General features: G+C 45.6%; 1 protein-coding gene across 2 annotated transcripts; it reads right to left on the bottom strand.

The window, feature by feature from the left end:
- Positions 1-1,194: 1,194 nt before the first annotated feature.
- KCNE3 (potassium voltage-gated channel subfamily E regulatory subunit 3) lies at positions 1,195-13,143 on the bottom strand. Of its 2 annotated transcripts, XM_043580257.1 has the most exons (3): positions 12,999-13,142; positions 6,609-6,763; positions 1,195-3,079 (listed from the first exon to the last, which is right to left on the bottom strand). In XM_043580257.1, the coding sequence occupies exon 3, from the start codon at positions 3,037-3,039 to the stop codon at positions 2,740-2,742; it is 300 nt and encodes a 99-aa protein (XP_043436192.1). In that variant the 5' UTR covers positions 3,040-3,079; positions 6,609-6,763; positions 12,999-13,142; the 3' UTR covers positions 1,195-2,739. The 2 variants fall into 2 exon arrangements, with proteins under 2 accessions (XP_043436192.1, XP_043436194.1); XM_043580259.1 differs by lacking the exon at positions 6,609-6,763 and having other exon boundaries at positions 12,999-13,143.
- Between the last annotated feature and the right edge of the window lie 5,437 nt (positions 13,144-18,580).

The following is an 18,580-nucleotide window of genomic DNA, read 5'->3' as shown; positions in this document are numbered from 1 at the left end:
CACGTAGTGGGCCCTCAATAAATGTCTGGCGAATGAGGGATTGTTCAAGTTTTGCTTTGAGGGCTCAAGGTGATGTTCTGGGATCTGGCCAGCAGAGGGCAGAACCGGTGCCGATAAAAAGTCCTATGTGCTGAGAGGGTATTGCCACTTAACTCACAAACATTTGGGGTGGGGTAGAGCTGGAGGGTGGGGAGGGTAGTAACGAGGTATATAGAGCCCTTACTTTGTGAATTCAGGCAAATAAGTAGTTCTAGGCTCAGGAGTTGCCCTGGTGCTCAGGAGTTGCCCTGGTGCTACTCAGGAGTAACTCTTCTTTTGAACTTGTGACTGACTGCTCCATGCTCCCTTCAACAAATCCTCTTTCCTGTTAATGCTAATATACACTGGGTTTCTGCAACTTGCAAGCAAAAGAATTCATATTATTCTATTATTTAATCCTGTAAGCATAAGGACTCTGTGAAGGAGAGCCACTACCATGGTTAGGGACACTGAAGTCCCAGAGTTGCCACACTGGGTCTGCTTCCTGCCCAATTTCCCAGCCAACCACTCTCTTTAGGCGTGTGGTTTCACCACATTTCTACCCTCAAGCTTCCCTTGGTTTGTTGTCTTCTTTTGCTGTGCCCACTTAGATCAGTCCTATCTTTTCAAAACCCAGCTCAAATTCTACCTTTGTCTGACTCCTCAAAATCTACCCAATCTCATTTCTTAAAACCCTTCTAGCCTGACCATTCATTCCTATTCTTGATTCCATTTCCTATTTGGGACTTTGGACTGGGTGGTCTCTAAAGTCTCATTCAACTGTAGACTTCTGAATCGTTTTCTTCCCATATGTCAAATCTTCTTAAATAGGTCTCTACCTTCTCCTTCAAGAAGAGCTAAGGAAAGCTATGCCTGGGTGGCTTAGTCAGTTAAGCATCTGACTCTTGATTTCAGCTCAGGTATGATCTCAGGGTGTGGAACTGAGTCCCACGTCGGGCTCTGCGCTGACAGCATGGAGCCTGCTTGGGATTTTCTCTCCCTCTCTCTGCCCCTCCCCTGCTCATGCTCACTCTCTCAAAATAAATAAATAAACATTTAAAAAAAAAAAAAAGAAAAACTAAGGAAAGGCTTGAGCACATATGGGGCTCAGCACAGATTTGCAGGGAGTTAACACAACTGACTGCTCATGGGAATGAATGTGTTCTGTATCTTCCATTCAAGAAACACACAAGCATTTATTTTTATTTTTTCAAGGTGGAAGTAGCTTCCCCCCCCCCCCCCCACCGATTATACAAGTAGCATACTTATGGTCAGATAAATCAAATATTACATAATTTTTTAAGTAAAAAAGGGAAAATCACAATCCTTATTTTTCAGAGATAATTACTATCAAAATATTCTTTCAGGGTTTTTGCTATATACAAATATGTATGTTTCAATAGGGCTTTCTGGAGACCCTTTGTACATCCCTTAAACAGAAATCAAACAGAACAGTGCGAGGTTCCAGCTGGGGATTTGTAGCTTGTAAGGTATTCACTCGTCACATTGCACATATTAGGCTGAACCATATGAAAACTACTGATATTCAGCTGCTTTTGACCTACAAACACAATTTTATGGTTTTAATCTAATGTATGTGAAGACCAGAATGTCAGAACTAGTAGAGCTCTTAGAGACTTTCAAGTTGAACTGTTTCATTGTGAGGAGGTGGGAAAAGGATCAGAGAAAGGCATGACCACTCAGTTCATGTACCAGAATCCTTCCACTGAACCAGGTACCTGCCTTGCATGCTCTCCTTCTTTTAATATGGTAATCTTCTAGGTGTGATAATAACCTTCTAGAAGCAGATTTCAATTTGGTGTCAGAAAATTCTTCCCAGAGTTTAATCAAATCAGAAGAGTCTGTGTTAGAGGTAGTGACTGGAGATGTGGCTCGGAAGGGCACTGTGACCTGGCTGGAGAAGTGCACGAATCATGGAACTAAAGAGCCTTAACATTCAGGGCCCTGCACTTGCATGGCTCCTTAGGGTCTTGGGAGGGGTCCTAGTAATGTATTGACATGGCAATATGTTTTTGTAATATTTGCAAAAGCAAAATTATTTTGAATTCTTTTTCTTAAGGGGACCCCCAGAATTGTGTAAGTTTCAGGCCTGGATCCTGTCCCGTGTTTAAAGAGCACTAGGCAAGGAAACCAGAGCTCCTACGTTCCAGCTATGGCACTACTCTGGCCCAGATGGGCAGAATGGTACTTAATTTGCTTCCCTCACAGGGGATAAAATCACAAATGTTAAATGTCTGGAAAAATATAAAATGTGAACAAATATAAATAAGTAACGTTACTCATTTCTTATCTGTGAGATGGTAATCACTGCTGCTTTTCATGGTCGTTGAAGATAGCGCATCAAAAAACATGTCCTCTGTGCATCTTCCTGTTTCATTTGCTTCTGCTACAACTTCCTTTTCTCCTTCCTCCAGCCTCCAGCTCCTAGCTCCCAGTACTCCAGCCACTGGACCAGTAGTGGTTACTATCTTTTGCTACTTCTATATATTTGTTCATGGGGCTCCCAAAAGTCTGCTTTTGCTGGAAAAAAAAATCTTTATCCGAAAGGCCCAGGTCTCCCAGCCCCTCTCCTCCCACCCTAATGATGACTTCTTCTAGCCCTTTCTCTTGTTGATCTTATAGATGGGGACACTGAGGCCTGATGTGGTCCAGCACTGAGTTCTGGTGTCTTAATATTCTGCCATTCCTGGCCCCCTAGCATCAGATCATAGACACACGGTTCTTGATGTACACGTGATAGGGGTCACTGCGCTTGTCCACTTTGCGGGAGCGGGTATATCCCAGGATGAGGCTGCCCACAGTGACAGCAAATAGAAACATGACAAAGAGAATGTACATGTAGGAGTTGTCATCACGGCCAGGTAGGCTGGCCCGCCGCTTCTCTGTCAGGTTGTCTGGCCCTGGCCGGCAGAGCAGGTTGCTGTGAATAGTGGCATTTAGAGCCTTCAGCACAGCGTGCAGGCTTTTGTACCAAGTCTCAGTCCCGTTGGTGGTCTCCATAGCAATAGGGATTGAAGTGGGCAAAGAACTGGAGGACGCTCTGTTGGTGACAGAAAAGAGAAAGGGGATAGCTTCTGTCATCTGCAGCTTGAATTCCATCCCGACTCCCTCAAACCCCAGCGAAAATCCCAACATCACAGTTTATTCTACCTATTTGTTTACTTGTCTGTCTTCTCCACTAGACTGCCAGGTCAATGAAGGCAGAGACTATGTCTGTTTTACTAACTGCTATATGCAAGCACTTAAGACAGCACCCAGTAGGTGCTCAATAAATACTTGTGGAATAAAGCCTTCCTCAACCATTGTAACCCATATTAATCTTTCTTTCTTTCTTTCTTTCTTTCTTTCTTTCTTTCTTTCTTTTTTTTTTTTTTTTGATTCTATAAATCACCGAGCTTTAGGCTACAAGGGCTTTAGGGATTATTTACTCTAATTCCTTCCATTTTTATACAAAGGGAAGCTGAGGCCCAGAGAGAATTAAGTGGCCTGTCCATGATCACAGAGAATATTGGAAGTAGAGCCAAGACAGAGTCCCTCTCTGTGATGGCCGGCTTACAGCTCCTTTGGCTCCTGGGCCAGCTCTCGGCAGGACTGTGTGGCACCATCAGAAGACATTACCCAGAGCCCTCCTTCAGCACAGTTTTTTTTTTTTTATATTCCATGGACAGCATTTACAAGAAGTTTGGGGATGGCTTAAATTTCACCCTACCTGGAGGCCAGAGGCTGGGTCATTTGATCTCTTAAGCACATTATGTCCCAAATGCTCTAGGTATTGCTAGCTATTTAGGGGAAATTATGTTGGAAAAGAGGCAGTGGGGGAAACAGGGAGAGGCTGATAACCACTGAAGAAACCAGGGAAAAGAAGGACAGGGTTGAACGTGAGGGCAGGGGAGTGAAAGGAACACTCAGTCTGGTTTGGAGTTTTCCTACCCCAGAAAGGGAAGAGACAGGCACCTCAACTCTCCTGCCTTCTGACACAAAGTCACTGTGTACCTGGTGTATAATAAATGTTCCTTCCCCTTCTTCTTAGAGATCCTTAGTCCAGGATCTCTAAAAACAGGATATAGAAAACATCCAGTCCAGGATATATCCAGGATATATCCAGTCCAGGATATAGAAAAACATCCAAAGACAACTTTGTATCCTAATCTCTGAAAAATCATGTCATTCTCTTTAAGCAAGGCTCCATCCACACTCACTTCTTTCAGGAAGACTTCATTGAGTGCTCTCTATCCTTTAACCATATTCCACAAGCTTTATTGTTGCGGCCCTCCCTTTTGACCAGCACTTACATGTAAGGCACTGTGTGGCTATTCTCTTGTTATTGATAAGGGTATTAGCAGACCACATGCTCCTGGTCAGCAGGACTGTATCTCTCCCTCAAGTCTAGGGGATTACCCTGAGACTGGCTGGGTGTTGTGTTTCCCCAGGGGTCTACCTAGTAACTGGCTGGCTGTTCTTCCTTCAATAGTCTCCAGTAAAAATGGCTATTTTAGGGACTTTTCCACAGGCCAATCACTCAGAGTTCACTAACTGGTTCCAAAGCCCTCCTTTATCTAGGTAGATCTGTCAACCTAACTGAAACTAACAAACTTGAATATTACATATGGTCTCTTCCAAACAAAAGATGACTGTTATGACCATGATCAATATTCATGAACAACTCTATGAATGAAGAAGTTAGGGGGAAGAATTTAAATAATACAGCAATCACCCAGGACTGGCCTACATTTCGTGCAAGGCCTTTGGGGCTCCCTGGTAAGTAGTACTTGAACTACCTTGTCTGGACGGAGGAGGGAAAGAGAACAAGGGCTCGTGGAGTTAAGATCCAGAAGGCAGAGATTCTCATCTACTACCTCAATTGTCAGGTAAGAAATTTGTGCCTTCTTCTTCCCTTGTATGGACCAATGGAAAGCAGGAGCAGCACAATGAAATTAATGGCTCAACTCATCATTCAGCCAGTCAGGGCCTCATGCTGGGAGCTTGGGGAGGATCAAACACAGTCCCTGAACTTAGGGACATTGCCAGCTGATGTATTATGAAGGCAACAAGCCAAGGGCTACTGGGGCTTAGAGAAAGAAGGGACAAATTCTGATCAAGGCTCAGAGAGTATTCAGTGATGGAGGCATTTGAATTGGACCTTGGAGGGCTTTTAGGAAGTAGAGAAGGCAAGAAAAGCAAAGAGGTAAACAAGCATGACAACAAGAATGTTTAGAAGAGGGACACCTGGGTGGCTCGGTCGGTTAAGCAGCTGACTTCAGCTCAGGTCACAGTCTCATGGTTCATGAGCTCAAGCCCCACGTTGAGCTCTGTGCTGACAGCTTAGAGCCTGGAGCCTGCTTTGATTCTGTGTCTCCCTCTCTCTCTGCCCCTCCCCTGCTCATTTTCTGTCTCTTTCTCTCAAAAACAAACATTAAAATTTAAATTAAAAAAAAAAAAAACAACGTAGAACGTGGGATAGAGAGAGACTTCTCTGAAGTAGATCATGGAGAGCCTTGAGTGCCAGGCTGCAGAGCTGGAACTTTATCCTGTAGTTGGGGAAGAGCCATGGAAAAGTATTTTAAAAGGGAATACAGTCATGAGATCTATGCTTTGAAAGGACAGTCGGGCTGCCATACGGACTGGCAAGAATTGAGGCAAGAATTGAAGCAGGGAGCCTAATGACAAGGGTCCTGAAATAGTTCAGGCAGAAGACACTGAGTCCTGAGCTGGGACCATGGGGATGACAAGGTGGGGGCAGGAGTTAAGATCTCATAGATGTGATTTGTGAGAGGTATGTGGGAAATGGCTTAGGGAAGAAGGGGCCTTGGACAGTTTTACAGGCAGATAACAGATAGATGGAGTGCCTGGAGAATCCCACTTTGAATTTTTTTTTAACGTTTATTTATTTTTGAGACAGAGAGAGACAAAGCATGAATGGGGGAGGGGCAGAGAAAGAGGGAGACACAGAATCGGAAGCAGCCTCCAGGCTCCGAGCCGTCAGCCCAGAGCCCGATGCGGGGCTCGAACTCACGGACCACGAGATCGTGACCTGAGCTGAAGTTGGACACTTAACTGACTGAGCCACACAGGCGCGAGGATCCCACTTTGAAAGAAATGGGCTTCTTGCCATGTTCTGGCTCTAGTTTTCTCATCTGTCGAAATGATTATCATCAGGAGTTATTCAATGGGTTGAGTTTCAACTTTGCAAGATGAAAAAGTTCTAGAGATCTGTTGCACAACGATGTGAATACAGTTAATGATACTGAGCTGTATACTTAAAAACAGTTAAAATGGTAAATTTCATGTATTTTTTAAACCATGATTAAAAACAACAACAAAAGACTATTATCCCTGTCCTGCCTCCCTCCAGGCTTGCTTGAGCATACACTTTTATTATGGTGAAAAAAATGTTTCAATCTAGTAAGTATGTATACACAGTACATACAGTGAAGACGAAGTCTCCCTATTCCCAGTGGTCCAGGACTCTTTCCAGAGCAGTCACTGTTACCAGTTTTCTTAGAAATCCTTTGCAAAGTAGTTTTAACTGACAGGGCAGAGGAAGGGGAACCTATATCTGGAAGACTCACCAAATAGTAGGCAAATTCTCTGGCTCTGAATCAGCTTCAGAAATCTCCCTGTGGGTGCCCTAAGGCTCCCCTGCCCCTCAGCTTCTTCAGGGTGTCTCTGGACACATCTGGGGTCTCAGTGTTGACACTGAGAGCTGAGAAGGAAAGGCCCAGTGCTGGAAAACAGGGGAGGAGGCAGGGAAGGAAGAAATCAGACACACAGAAAAATCTTCAGAACCAGGGTGTATCTCCTAAGGCTGGGGCCCCAAGGGTTGTGCAATAGCTTTGCTGTGCACCCCCCCCCCCACTTCCCCTCCCCTTTATGCAGCAGCTGGGTCAGACCAGCCTAGGGTTGCAGTTACAGGAACTGTGCAGTGGCTAAGGGACATCTGATTGCTGTCCCTCAACCCCAGGCCCGCAATGTCTCTACTGGGTGACTTTGTGATAAACCTCAGTTTAATATGTGGACTCCTGCTCGGGGAGCTGCCAACAGTGCAGACTAAAATATTCCCTTTCCTAAGGGTACAGGTATCTTAACAGAAGTCTCTAAAAGGTTCAAAGAGCCTGAGTCCCAAGGGAATGATGTGTGTGGCAGGGTGGCAGCTGGCAGCGGGTTGATACTTTACATAGGCACAAATGATGTTTCCAATGAACCTATTTGGAGAGACTGGGTAATACATGGTCACAGCATCAGCACTATCTGTAGCAAAACTCATGGTGAAAATTAAAGAAGAAAATTGCAGCATCTGGTACCAGGTGCCGCACAGGGGTGGTGACGGTTTTATTTTTGCAGAGCAGAGGCTGGCGGGACCTTCAGAGGCCATTTAGTCTAACCTTTAGTTAACCTCCCTCATCTTACAGTTAAGGAAATGGAAACCCAAGGAGCTGTCTTGGTTCAGTTGCTACTTGTGTGACTTTGGGCATGTGACTTCCCTTTTCTGGGCCTCAGCTTCTGTCTGCATCTATAAAATGAAGGCACTTTAACTATGTAATCTGGCAAGGTTGCAGTAAGCTCTAACATCCCACAAAGGTACAAATCACAAAACCACACTGTGAGATTATGGGAGATTGGACAGGTTGGTGGGAGAGGTATTTTGGGGTCTTTTTAGAGCCCCTGAATCACAAGATAAGGAAGGCTGCAGACTTTTTTCTCACAGATTAAAGATGTACCTGAGACAAGGACTAAGTTATACTGAATATTCCTGCCTAGATAAACTGAGAGTCAAGTCAGTTGACTTTGGCTTTTTTTCTTAACAGTTCATCTGTCCAGGTGATCTAGCCAGGGAAGGAGGGAGACTCTGTGCAGAAAATGAGGGTGGACGGACAGTGTGGTGGATGGGGTGGGCTCCAATGCAGGGTTCAGTGAGGGCAGTAAAAGTTCATGAAATCATTGATCCCTCAGATCCTCCTTCTGGGGCCTCTGGATAGACCTGGAAGTTTGTGGTTCTGACAGGGGAAGCAAAGAAGTCACTCTTACATTATCTTTAGGTACTGGGTTGGGGTAGGAATGAGGGCCTGGGTGCAAGGGCATTGCTGGGTCAGGAGAGACAGAAAGCTGATAAAGAATGGGTTGGTTCTCTGTGAACTGCCTCTAGGTCCAAGGATTGGCAGTTGGCAACAATGATAATTTTGTTCCTCTTTCTGAGCTCCTTGGTTTCCCTTGTCAAGATAGTCACTGATTATAAAGTTCATAATGGGGCAGACAGAGCTCTGCTCCGGAGAGTTCTTAACTTGAAACAGAAGATAGACCAGTTAATAGGAACTGACCATGCTGAAAGAGATTGTAAAGATTATTTAGAATCTAGATTGTAGGCCAACGCCTCCATTTTGTAGATGGGGAAATGGAAGCTCTGAGAGGGAGGGTGACTTGCCCAAAATGACACGACTAGTGACAGGCAGAGCTCTGATGAGGACGGAGGTCTTTGGGGGCATGTGCTGTTAAGGTGCTCTTTCCACTACCAATGGCAACATTCCCTGGCATCTGAGTTGTGCATCATATGGAACACAGTCTTCTCGTGTCCTGTAGCATCATATCCTCTAACTCCATACTTTTTCCTGTACTGCAGATTCTCACCAATTGAGGATCTAGTAGGGATGGGGGGGGGGTGGATGTTGGCATGTTTTGGACGAGGAGTTAACCTTCTTTTATAATCTCATCTCCCATGGTCCTTTCTGCTCTAGACCCACTCCTGATCCCCCAAAAAGCAGGCTCACTCTCTTCTTCCACACTCTATTGCTATTTCTATTTCCTGCACCTTAACAGATTCTTCCTAAACGTTTGGTTTGTTTGTTTGTTTGTTTGTTTGTTTGTTTTTTAAGTAAGCTCTATGCCCAACATGGGGCTTGAACTCGAGTCACATGCTCCAACTGAGCCAGCCAGGTACCTCATCCCCCAACTCCCCATCCCTGTGAGTTAGAACTCAAAGGTGTCTAACCTGGGGGTGGAGCTGTAAAGCTGTCATCTGAAGGATGAACTGGGCATCTTAGGTTTTCTTTCAGGTTTCTCTGGGGAAAAATGAAACTCCGCCATTGGTTCTTTTGGTTTTCCCACTGCTCTGTTTTAGCTACTCTTTCAGAGTGAACATCTTAAGTGTTTAGAAATGTGGTAAAGAGAGGTGAGGGGGAAAAAGCCACACAAAGCAGATGGAGATCCAAAGACAATCCCTGGGACCACACAATTTTGCCATTGGTCCCTCTGGCAATCTTATCACCACATGGACTGGGAAGCCAGTGGAGTGGGAGGAGGAGTTCAAGGTACGGACCTTAACAAAGAGTTGGAAGGAGACAGAGATAGAATCTGAGCTGAAAGGGATCTTAATAATTATGTTGTTAGTACAATCCCCATCTAAACAGGAAAATAGAGCACCCCCTCCCTGAGGAAACCACTTGCACAAGGTCTCACAGCCCCGTGAACTGGGATTACAAATTGGTATCACATCCACGGACCTTTCTAGTATCAGTTCCCCGTTGCCTGTAGGAAAGTCTAACCTTCTCAGATTGTCATTGAAGCTTCTTTGGATATGACCCTGCCTCTCCCCAGTTCCCTGTGCCAACTGGTACTGAGTTACAGACCATTCTCCAAACATTCCTCACATTTGCACACCTCTTGCCTTTGCTTATGCTGTTTTCTTAAGCAGAGGAGTTTCCTTCCTCTTTTTATCTTCCTGGTGAACTCCTACTCATCCTTAAAGGCCCAGCTCTAATGTCACCTCTATAGACCCCCTCCTGAGAGACCCCCTTCCCCACTCCCTAGCCAATTAGTCTTTCCCTCTTGTCTGTTCCTAAAGTGCTTTGCATAAAACCCTATTAGAGCACTATGCTGTACTGAAAGTGTATGTATGTATAGGTATCGATATATGTAGGTATGTAAGCTAAACTATGTGCTGTGAGGTGTGAGGGCAGGGACCTGTGCCTCATATACTTCTTTATGCCCTGGGCCCAAGCACATAGTAGGCACTCAAGAATAAATGAAACAGGGGCACCTGGGTGGCTCAGTTGGTTAAGCATCTGACTCTTGATTTCGGCTCAGGTCATGATCTCATGGTTTGTGGGTTCGAGCCCTGCATCAGGCTCTGCACTGACAGTGTGGAGCCTGCTTGGGATTTTCTCTTTCCCTTTCTCTCTGTCCCTCCCCTGCTTGTGTTCTCTCTCCCTTTATCTCTCAAAACAAATAACTGAACATTTTAAAAATTGATTAAAAAAATAAATGAATCAATGCCATTTCTTATTAGACCATCCCCTATCCAGTACACACATAGACATTCTTGAAAACAGCTTACAGTACTTAAAAAGCAAGAGCAGGCCAAAACATATTTGATTTGGTCTGGGGAAGGGGTGGCTCAAAGAAAAGAAGGTGTCTCAGTCAGGTGGGGAAGTGACTCAGAGGAGAAGGAATTCTAAGACTTCTTTGAAAGCCCAGATGTTCCCTGCACCTGAATCCTATTCAATCCAAAGGGCAAACATTCTTGGCCCCAAAACACTAGCAGTGGCTTTGCCACCCTCTTCCCTGTGTACCTACTCAGGGTGTGGCCACACACACCCAACCACTGCACACACACAGTCCAATTTCCAGTCACCCAGCCTGTGATTTTGCCTTTCATGTGTGTGTTTCATGGTTCCAATCTTGGCTGTATGCTTGGGTATGTGACCTTGAGCACTGCATTTATTTCCTCTGAAACTCATGTATGAGATGGGGATAATTATCCCTGCCCTGTTTACCTCACATGGGAACTGGAGGAGACAACAGAGGAAGGTGTTTTAGAAATTGCCAAGTATTATAGAAACATAAGAGACAATTATTGGGCAGTCGGGTCACCTGGTTTTCTTTTCTGTTTTTCTACCCCCACCTCCAGATTACCAAGTGTTGCCCCATGCCCGCTGCCTTAGTTCTCTATCTTCTGAAGAAGCCAACACGTTCTTATTACTCTTCTTGATTCTTGACACACTTTCCTCCTTCAGAAGCCTTCCTTGTTTCTCATACTCTGATCAGCCCTGTAGTCCCTTTCCATTGAGGGGTACCATTTGGTAGTCCTATAGTTAATGGAGAACACACAGGAATTGGAATCAAGAGACCTGCCCCTATTTGGCTGTGTCTAGCTGTGTGTCTCAGTGAAGTCACGGCTCCACTCTGGGCCTCATGTTCCCCATCAGTAAGATGGGGGTTTTGCCTTAATTCCCTCTCAGTAGGTATTTTGAGCACCTGCTCATTCAGTGTATGGATAGAAATGTGTTTTGAGATGTATGAAGTGAGTGAGGGATGAAGAACGTTGTTGGTTATCATCTTGAGGAATCAAGAAAATATGAAAGCAGTTTCCATGCCTCAGGCAGGGGTCTCCTCCATTTGGAACCACCCAAGTTGATAGATGGCATTACAAAATGAGGACCTTACACTTTTACAATGCACGTTCGTAGGTGAAGTGGAGAGAGCCCTGGATTAGAAGTGAGGAGGCTTGGGTTTTGCTTCTCTCTGGTCCTGGTATGTTCCTAGGCAAGCTAGCTCCCTGCTGCCTCAGTTTCCCCATATGCAAATTGGTGAAGATGGGGAGGAGGGAAAGGAGGAGATACTCTTCATGGGCCTTCATACAAGGGTCTGTCTGAACTCATCTACTTTCTAGGTAAGAGAATCCCACCCAGGTCCAGACCTCTTTCCCCTCATGTCACACGGAGTGTGGGGCAACAAGACGGAGAGGTCCATTCTACAGGTAGTGACCCAGGAAAAGAAAGCACAAGGCATGGGAATGCAAGCTGGTGCAGCCACTATGGAAAACAGTATGGAGGTTCCTCAAAAAACTAAAAACAGAACTACCCTACGACCCAGCAATTGCACTACTAGACATTTATCCAAGGGATACAGGTGTGCTGTTTCAAAGGGACACATGCACCCCCATGTTTATAGCAGCACTATCAACAATAGCCAAAGTATGGAAAGAGCCCAAATGTCCATCGATGGATGAATGGATAAAGAAGATGTGGTATACATATACAATGGAGTATTACTCGGCAATCAAAAAGAATGAAATCGTGCCATTTGCAAGTACGTGGATAGAACTGGAGGGTATTATGCTCAGTGAAATTAGTCAGTCAGAGAAAGACAAAAATCATATGACTTCACTCATATGAGGACTTTAAGACAAAACAGAGGAACATAAGGGAAGGGAAACAAAACTAACATAAAAACAGGGAGGGGGACAAAACAGAAGAGACTCATAAATACGGAGAACAAACAGGGTTACTGCAGGGGTTGTGGGAAGGGGGATGGGCTAAATGGGTAAGGGGCACTAAGGAATCTACTCCTGAAATCATTGTTGCACTATATGCTAACTAATTTGGATGTAAGTTTAAAAAAATAAAAAATAAAACAAGTTAAAAAAAAAAAAAAAAGACAGCACAAGGCATACAGCCGGTAGGGGACTTGCACAGGTTTACACAACCTGTAAACTGGAACTCCAGTCTCCCGACTCCCAACCTAGACCTCTGTTATTAGCAACAGAAGGTGTGCCTTTGAAAGTCCCCAGGTGCAGGACACAATGCAGTAGCAAATGGGCAAGTCAGCTCCGGCAGAGCAAAAAAAACCACGCAGGGTCCCCGAAGGGTGTTTCTGCGTGTGCTCTCGCTGCGGACCAGCCGGTGTTCGCACGCACATTTGTGGACGTGGAAAGAGCTTTCGAGCCGCGGTCCGGGGGCCTGTGAGTGCCGGTGCAAGCCCCCATGGTTTTCAGGTTGGGTGTGCCAGGAGCCCAGCTCCGCGCCACGTGGGGCCCCGGGATCCCTGCAGCTCGGGTCTGGGGAGGATCAGCTCCGTACGTGAGCCGTTCCGCACCTCGGGTCGGCGTTCTCTCGGGAAGCGGGAAGACTCCTCACTTCTACCCTCAGCTGCAACCCAGTTTTCCCGACCCTGCTAGTGCGCCTTACCTGCCTCTCGGCAAGCCTCTGAGGGGCGCCCGTCCGTCGGTAGGACACCGCACTCTGTGCTCCCCAGTGCCTCCGCACAGCACTCCTTGGCGCTCGGGTGGCCAGTTAGCACACAGCGCGCCCCCTCGGCTCTGCACCCCGACCCGCGCTCTGCTCCCTTTAACCTTCCCCAGGGCGCCTCCTCCCCCAGCCCCGCCCGGCCCCAGCACACCCACTTCTACTCTGGCTGACTTAGGGCGCCTCCGCCCAGCTGCTTGGCCTTACACAGCCGAGGGCTCCGATCCTTCCGTCTCTTGCAGCGCCTGCTTCCTGGACGGGAGACCAAATGCCTCTCACTTTGCTTCAGTTTATCCAGCCTGAGACTGATCAAAAGGCGAGGCTGAACATTGGATGCTGGAGGAATAAGGCTTTGCTCCTAAGTGGCTGTGTGGTGGTGGGCAAGTCACTGCCCCGCGCTGGGCCATAGCTTCCTCGCTGTAAAATGCGTACGGTTCCTGGCATGCATTCTTCACCACACGGTGGTGGTTGGGGTCAGATGAGATTGTAGCATCCAAAATATTAAAGCCAGTGGTCACTGCAGAAATCATCTAACACAAACCGTCTCTTCCAGGCAGGAATGCAGAGGCCAGCTTGGGGAAGGGACTTGCCCAGGCTCACAGAGAGGCCAGCAGTGGAGCTCAGACTTAGAATCTACTATGCCACTTTCTCTCCTTCAACCCAGCTTATGCCTCCTCCTTCCACGTGTCGACAGCTCCCCACATGCCCACACAACTGTTGTCCAGCTGTACCTCATGTCCCAGAACACCCTGCACTTGTGGCCACCAGGCCCTCCCTCACACTATTACTTTCTTGCTGATGACACTGCAGGCTCCAGAAAAGATAAGCAGCCAGGGGCAGGTGGAAAATGAGGACCAGGAGGCTATGGGCAGCAGAGTGGACAGTGGCAGAGAATAGCCTCTCAGGGACTCTGTGGGAGTCCTTATCAGAGCCCTCTTTAACAGCCTCCCACCTTGGACTAATTAATAATAAACTGAGGCCAGCTCTTGCTCCCTTGTAAACAAAGATCTGTTCCAGGATATCTGAGGCCCTTATCACAGAATCTCAGGTTGTTTTTAAGAAATGCTATCATTTTGAAAAGATCTACCGCATGGAGGGAATGCTGTACAAAACTGCTATTCTTTATCAAAACACAGTACTGCCATTTTATTTCTGTGGTTACGTATTTTGACCCAGCTACTTCTTTTCCTCAGTCCGATTATCACCTCTCAGAAAAGTCATCCTGACTCTGGGCATGCAGTACCAAATTTCAGTCTGCCTAAGAATCACCTAGGAGCTCATTCTTATAAAGTAGACTTGGATGCCACACCAGAAGTTCCAATCCAGGAGATCTGGAATGGAGCTCAGAAATAAACATTTAAAAAAAAAAAAAAAGATTCCCAATGATTCTAACGTGAGTGGTTCTTAAGATCAGCCTTGAGGAAACAGTCCTGGTTCCTTCCCCATTCTGCCAGGGCCTTGCATTTACTCTATAGGACTTTTTATTACGCTTATCAAAAGTAACTATTTGCCCACCTCATCTACTAGATTGAAAGTTCTTTGAAGATAAGGATTATCTCGTTTTAATAAAATTTTAGAATCATAGACTTAAAATCACACCATCTTAGAGTTCTAGAATCATTTAGTGATAGAACCTAACTTGGAAGGACCCTTGGAGTTATCTGGTCAAATCCCTCACCTAAGAATCCCCTATATTTTATTAAAACTTTTTTAAATGTTTATTTATTATTTTGAGAGACAGAGAGAGACAGAGCGCGAATGGGTGAAGGGCGGAGAGAGAGGGAGACACAGAATCTGAAGCAGGCTCCAGGCTCTGAGCTGTCAGCACAGAGCCCAACGTGGGGCTGGAATCCATGGACTGAGAGATCATGATCTGAGCTGAAGTCAGCTGCTTAATGGACTGAGGCACCCAGGTGCCCCACCTACATTTCATTTTTGACATGAGATTGTCCAGCTTCTCTGGCACACCATTAGTGACAAGCAGCTCATTGCTTCTGAGGCAGTCAAAGTTCTGATTGTTAGGATGTTTTCACGTTTTGACAAAAATTGCCACCTAGTTACTTCTACCCTTTGGTCCTTGTGCCCACTGGAGACATAAAGTGTATGCCTAGTTTTCATTCCCTTTTTTGGTCCTTAGAAATTTAAGGTCTGTCCTCCACTTCCCCTGCTCTGGAGTGAGAATGGAGCAGGAACCGTGTTAGAGAAGCCAGGTGCCTAAGGGGTTTTTGGAAAGTGGACTGAGATGCCTCATTTTCTTTTTCTGTGCCTTGCAGGTTTGCAACGAAGCTTAGATGACCCAATGTGTGTAACGGGCCCAGAGCTGGGTCCAGCGTGATGCATGTGCTTAATAGGTGGCAGCTCCTATTGTTATTAGATGAGAAAAGAAAGGATGGAACAGAGTTTCTGTCTCAGGGAGACCATAGTCTGAGAACAGCCTTCAGGGGACTCTCAAATCCAAAGAAATTGGAGACAAGGCCCTGACCTGAGGACAGGTTGGGCAGGGGAGTGGGGTGGGATGATTGAAGGGGATAGGGAAAGACTCACCTGGAGATAACACCTCCTTTAAGTCTTTGCTCAAGTGCCACCTTCTGGCTGAGGTCTTCCCTGACCATCCCATATACAAATCCTAGTCCCTCCTTACCGCTGCCCTCCCTAACCCCCTTCTCTGCCTGGTTTTTCAGTAACATTTAACATCATCTGATATATTTAACTTAAAAAAAAATATTTTGCTGTTGTTTCTCTTGCTGCATTCCTCAGCTGAATCTCCCAGCTTCTGTCAGCCCTATCTCAGAGCTCTACTTGTTTCCGCGTTCCTGTAACCACCCTCTTCCCTCTCCCCTGCAGGCCTGGGGAGGTAATGATGCCCAAATGTTTCAATCCCCAGGGTACTTCATGATCCTTGTGGTTTCCCTACTCCCTGCCCACCTCTTTGAATAGAGCCTCCTCAAATTACTGACCTGAGATGGCCATTTGCTTCCTGCAGGACCTGGCTGATACACAGGCCCATTCTCCTGCAGCCCCTTGCACTTCCCTTGAACACAGGACTTACCAGTCTGTCTTATAATTGTCCACTTTATATGTTGACTCCACACTTAGAACATACGCTCCTTGAGGGCAGTAGCCAACACTGAGTCTACACAGAGTAGATCTTACTGAGAATTTGTTGAATCAATGAATCGATGAATTAATGTCATGAAGGGGAGATCACTAGGAATTACGTTATCAGGGAAAACTTCCAAGAAGAGATAGAACCTGAGAAAGCCTGGAAGGATAATAGGATGCTTTTTAAACCTCTAGACTAGACTTCTCCTCTGAGCACTAGACTCCTATATCTGACTACCTACTTGACATCTCTGGATGACATATTGGGGTTGGAACCCTTGACTTCCTTCCCTGGCTCCCCTCAGTCTTCATTCTCTCAGTAAATGGAACGATTATCAATCCAGTTTCCTGTTTGTTTTCTTCAGAGAACTCAACCTAGTCTCCTATTTAGCTGTGTACTGACATGGGGTCTGCCTTCCCCATCAGACTGTAGGCACTACAAGAATACAGTCCAGGTGTATCTTTTTCTTTCTTTCTTTCTTTTAAAAAAATTTTTAAATTTACATCCAGGTTAGTTAGCATGGAGTGCAATAATAATTTCAGGAGTAGAATCCAGTGATTCATCCCCTATGTATAATACCCAGTACTCATCCCAACAAGTGTCCTCCTTAATGCCCCTTACCCATTTAGCCCATCCCCCCTCCCACAACCCCTCCAGTAACCCTCAGTTTGTTCTCCATATTTATGAGTCTCTTATGTTTTGTCCCCCTCCTTGTTTTTATATTAGTTTTGCTTCCCTTCCCTTATGTTCATCTGTTTTGTATCTTAAATTCCACATATGAGTGAAGCCATATGATATTTGTCTTTCTCTGACTAATTTCACTTAGCATAATACCCTCTAGTTCTATCCACATAGTTGCAAATGGCAAATTTGCATTCCTTTTGATTGCTGAGTAATACTCCATTGTAGTATATATCACTCTTCTTTATCCATTCATCCATTGATGGACATCTGGGCTCTTTCCATACTTTGGCTATTGTTGATAGCTCTGTTATAAACATTCAAGTGCATGTGCCCCTTCAGAACCAGGTGTGTCTTTTCCACCATAGAATACACAGGATATAACTCAATGTCTATCTAGTGGGTTGGGGAAGAAGGGTTCAGAGGTAGGGTGAGCACAGATTGTATCTGTCAACAGTGCTAAAAGCCTGGGTTACCAGGGAAAATACAGCATGAAACACAGAGGAAGCTTAATGGTCACATCAAGTTATTTTATGCCATTACCCATCAGCAGCCCATACTTCTGTGAGTTGTCTCCTCTTGGCCTGTCAGTTTGACCCTCAGAACACTTTGTCTCCTTGTTCCAAGCATCACTTTTCTCCTGCCTCTGCAAGCAGCACAGAGCAGTGAAGAGAGCACTGGAAGAGGTACAGCAAGAGTGGGATGGTGTGGTGTCAGGAAACTAAAGATCTCTGTAGCATCTTCTCCCCACCTCACCCTCACACATGCTATGTCCTGGGAAGCAGCTGGTCCAGAACACTGCCTCTGGGGTCCAACAGAGCTGGGTTTGAATCCTAGCCCTGACACTTATTGGCTGTGAGAGTTTAACCTCTCTGAGTCTTAGTTTCCTTATCTGTAGAATGGGGATAAAAGTAGTTACATCTGTGAATTGCAGTAAGATATTATTTCTAAAGTGCTTTAGCTGGTACCTGGCACATAGCAAGTGTTACATAAAGAATAACTATTAATGAGGGCATGTTGTTCATAGTGGTATGAATATGGACGTTTAAATCTTATGATTTAAACAATAAAAGAAGGCAGAAGAAAGTAGGATAAGTTAGGACTGAGATGTGCAGAGGAAGTGAGTGTCTCAGTCAGGAGTCATAATTGCAACAGACAGAAAATGCAGCTCAAACGGACTTAAGTAGAAAATGGTATTTATTGGCTCATGTAATTACAACAATCAGAGGACTGACTTCAGGCATGGCTAGATCCAGGAGCTCACATGATGTCTTCATGAAGCTATTTGAATCTTTTGGCTCTGCTTCTCTCACTATTGCTCCCTTCTCAGGCAGGATCCCACTTTGTGGTGACAGGATGGCTGTCTGCAGTTCCATGTATACACTCTGTTCTGTCTGCAAAGCCAGTAGGAAGAGCTCCTTTCCCCCACAACCCTCCTGGCAGAAGTCTGGGTCTGACTCGTATTGTCCTAAAAGAGGCCCAGTGCCCATCTCTGCACCAGTCACAGAAAGCCAGGGAAAGAGGCTGGCAGGCGTGTCACCTTTACTCAAACCACATAAACTTGGGTGGGAGAAATGGGTGAAGGTGTTCAGAAGGTGCAAATTCCAGTTATCAAGTAAACAAGTCACAGGGACATAATGTACAGCATGGTGACTATAGTCACTAATACTGTGTTGCATATTTGAAAGCTGCTGAGAGTAGTTCTTAAAATTTCTCATCACTGGAAAAAAAAAGTTTGGAA

The sequence above is a fragment of the Prionailurus bengalensis genome, chromosome D1, assembly GCF_016509475.1.
Source record: "Prionailurus bengalensis isolate Pbe53 chromosome D1, Fcat_Pben_1.1_paternal_pri, whole genome shotgun sequence".
Lineage (NCBI taxonomy): Eukaryota > Metazoa > Chordata > Mammalia > Carnivora > Felidae > Prionailurus > Prionailurus bengalensis.
Note: the sequence above shows the minus strand (reverse complement) of the source record. Positions and strands in the feature narration are given on the sequence as shown.

Excerpts from the sequence above, each read along its gene's own strand:
- KCNE3 (XM_043580259.1), bottom strand. The coding sequence starts at position 3,039 with ATGGAGACCACCAACGGGACTGAGACTTGGTACAAAAGCCTGCACGCT.